The 2796-nt window shown below is 39.4% G+C and overlaps 1 protein-coding gene across 1 annotated transcript; it reads left to right on the top strand.

Moving 5' to 3' along the window:
* Positions 1–487: 487 nt before the first annotated feature.
* On the top strand, positions 488–1938 carry LOC120524368 (piggyBac transposable element-derived protein 3-like). The gene is made up of 2 exons (XM_039746228.1): positions 488–756; positions 864–1938. Exons 1-2 carry the CDS (start codon positions 488–490, stop codon positions 1936–1938), a joined length of 1344 nt encoding a protein of 447 aa, XP_039602162.1.
* Positions 1939–2796: the final 858 nt, after the last annotated feature.

Raw genomic sequence — 2796 nt, 5'->3', positions numbered from 1 at the left:
CCCATTAACTGCCACGATCCCCATTTGGGGATCATGTACTATAAACCGTCTAGTGATGCCACCTGCTATCTGTTTAGGAAACAACGATGTGCGCATGACTAATCAGGTTTGTGTCTGTGATGTGGATGCTAAATTTAGCTCGTGCATGTGGTTGGCTTCCAACACGAGATCATTCTTCCGGTCGGGGTTGCTATTTTCGTTGCATGAGTAGAACGCCGGTTTTTACAGCAGAACAAGTGTTTATCCAAGAGGCTCCTTTTCATTCTTGATGGTTTGTCGTGATGATTGGTTAGTGTTTAGTACTGTAATCACACTTTTCAATACATTATATAGTTTTGATGGGCACAATAGAACCAAATATCTCGATCCCCATTTGGGGCTCACATCTGATACTGACTGGAATTTCACTAAATATTTTGTACTTGCGTTTTACAGGAAATGGCGCGGCATAGGGTTCTTTCTTTGAAAGAAATTGATGATATAATAAATGGATGCATTTCTAGGTTCTGATGAAGATGATGATGACAATGGCCCTATAGATATTGTGGAACTTCCTCCAGAACGAGTTGATGAAGTACCAGACAACGAAGATATTGATGACAACATTATTGATGATGATGAACCGGCAGATGTTCCTGGACCTGTTGAAATTCATTGCGCAGCAAGGGAGGATGATCATGTTACAGTGGCCATCCGTCACCATCAACAAGCACCGCTACAAATGATACAGGCCTACCACCTTCCAAAAGGAGAGTGGTACCTTTGAATCCAAAGTGGAAGAAGAGGCCACCAATTTATTCTAAAAGCTACCCAAACTGTGATGTTGTGGAAAAAAGAAGGTGTGATCTCATCAACTTACTCAGGAGGGAAAGCCCTCTGCAGTGTTTTGAGAAGCTATTTGATGACACAATTATCACAGATATTGTCCGGCAGACTGTAACGTACGCTACACAAAAAAAAAACGTCCATCAATTTTCCCTTTCAAGTGATTGTATTAGAAAGTTTATTGACATTCTTCTCTTCACTGGGTACCACTCTCTTCCTCAAGAACAATTGTACTGGTGTGAAGATGAAGATATGGATGTTCAAAGTGTAAGAAAATGTATGAGTCGAAACAGATATCTGGAAATAAAGCGCTACCTCCATGTTACTGACAATTCTGATCTAGAAGGGATCCCAGAAAATGAAAGGGACAAGCTCTTCAAGATTCGCCCATTGATTGACAAACTAAACAAAAACTTTCAGCAATTTGGTGTCTTCTCTGAAAGTTTGAGCATTGATGAACAAATGGTCAGATATTTCGGACACCATCACCTCAAGCAGTTTATGCATGGTAAGCCTGTAAGATTTGGATTCAAACAATGGCCGATTTGCTGCTCACAAACAGGCTATTGTTACCAGATGCAAGTGTACGAAGGCAAGACTACAGGCAGTAATGATGATGCAGGCGTTTCTGGACTTGGGGCATCTGTTGTCTTGAAAATGATTTCGATTTTAGAGACACCATATGCTCACAAAATTTATTTTGACAGTTTCTTTACCGGATTCTCCTTGATGAGATATTTGAAAGTTATTGATGTCAGGGCAACAGGGACTGCTCGATTCAACAGAATGAACAAGTGCCCTATTGCACCTGACAAGGAAATGAAGAAAAAAGAAAGAGGTACATGCGACTACAGATTTGATTCTGAGAATGAAATTTTGGGTGTGATTTGGAATGACAGCAGCTGTGTAAAGCTACTAAGCAACCATGGACCCATTGATCCTATGTCACAGGTGAAGCGATGCAGCAGGGAAAACAAGAGAGAGATACAAGTCCCCCAACCCAAATTGATCACAGAATATAACAGACACATGGGTGGGGTTGATAAGATGGATTGGAACGTCCAAAAATACAGAATCAAAGTCGGGGGAAAAAGTGGTATTTCCCTTTGCTGACCAATGCCATTCATGTAGCATTGGTGAATTCCCATGCACTATATTGCCTTGCAAATGGTGCAATTCCTCTTGGATTTCAGAAGATCTGTTGCCAGGGTATATCTTGCTCTTTCTTCGCGAATATCTGACCCAAAAAAGGCTGGGAGGAAATCCTTCTCCAAACCAGCCAAGAGTTGTGTTCCTGTTGATATCAGAACCTCTGGAACTGGTCACTACATTGAACGCACAGAAATGGGCAAACAAAGGAAGTGTGCAGTGTGTAAGACTAACGCAAGAAAACAGTGCTGCAAATGTAATGTTGGACTACATGTCGAGTGTTTTCCAGTATGGCACCAAAACTAGGTAGTATGTGTCATGATCCCCATTTGGGGAAGGGCCAAAATTTTGAAATTTTGGAAAAAGTACAATTGTTGAAATTCAAAATGTTTTCCTTATTAAGCAGATGTTAATCTATAACAATAAAGGTAAAAAAATATTTGGAAAACAAATTTGGCAGTTAACAGCTTAAGTAGTTCATTTTTGTTTGAATCAAATTCAATTTATTCTTCTATAGTGCTGATTAAAAGGTCAGTGTTCTTACACATATACAAGACAATGCAACTTATTTTTTGTACTGTACTTTTCAATGATTGCAGGAGCAGAGCACTGTGAGCAATTCTCAGTTATAATACAAGTATAGATTGTACTAAAAAGAAAAAAGTACAGCTTCGCTACACATTTAAATCCAGATTTGTTAAAACACGCAGAAAACAAGAAACTGATTAAACATCAATGGACACCAACAATATCTGTCCATTAATTGACTGATGAACTGTGGCCAGATGACAACAGAGGAGATTAAAATTGTAAAAGAGAACC

Source organism: Polypterus senegalus, chromosome 2 (assembly GCF_016835505.1).
Source record: "Polypterus senegalus isolate Bchr_013 chromosome 2, ASM1683550v1, whole genome shotgun sequence".
NCBI lineage: Eukaryota > Metazoa > Chordata > Cladistia > Polypteriformes > Polypteridae > Polypterus > Polypterus senegalus.
Note: the sequence above shows the minus strand (reverse complement) of the source record. Positions and strands in the feature narration are given on the sequence as shown.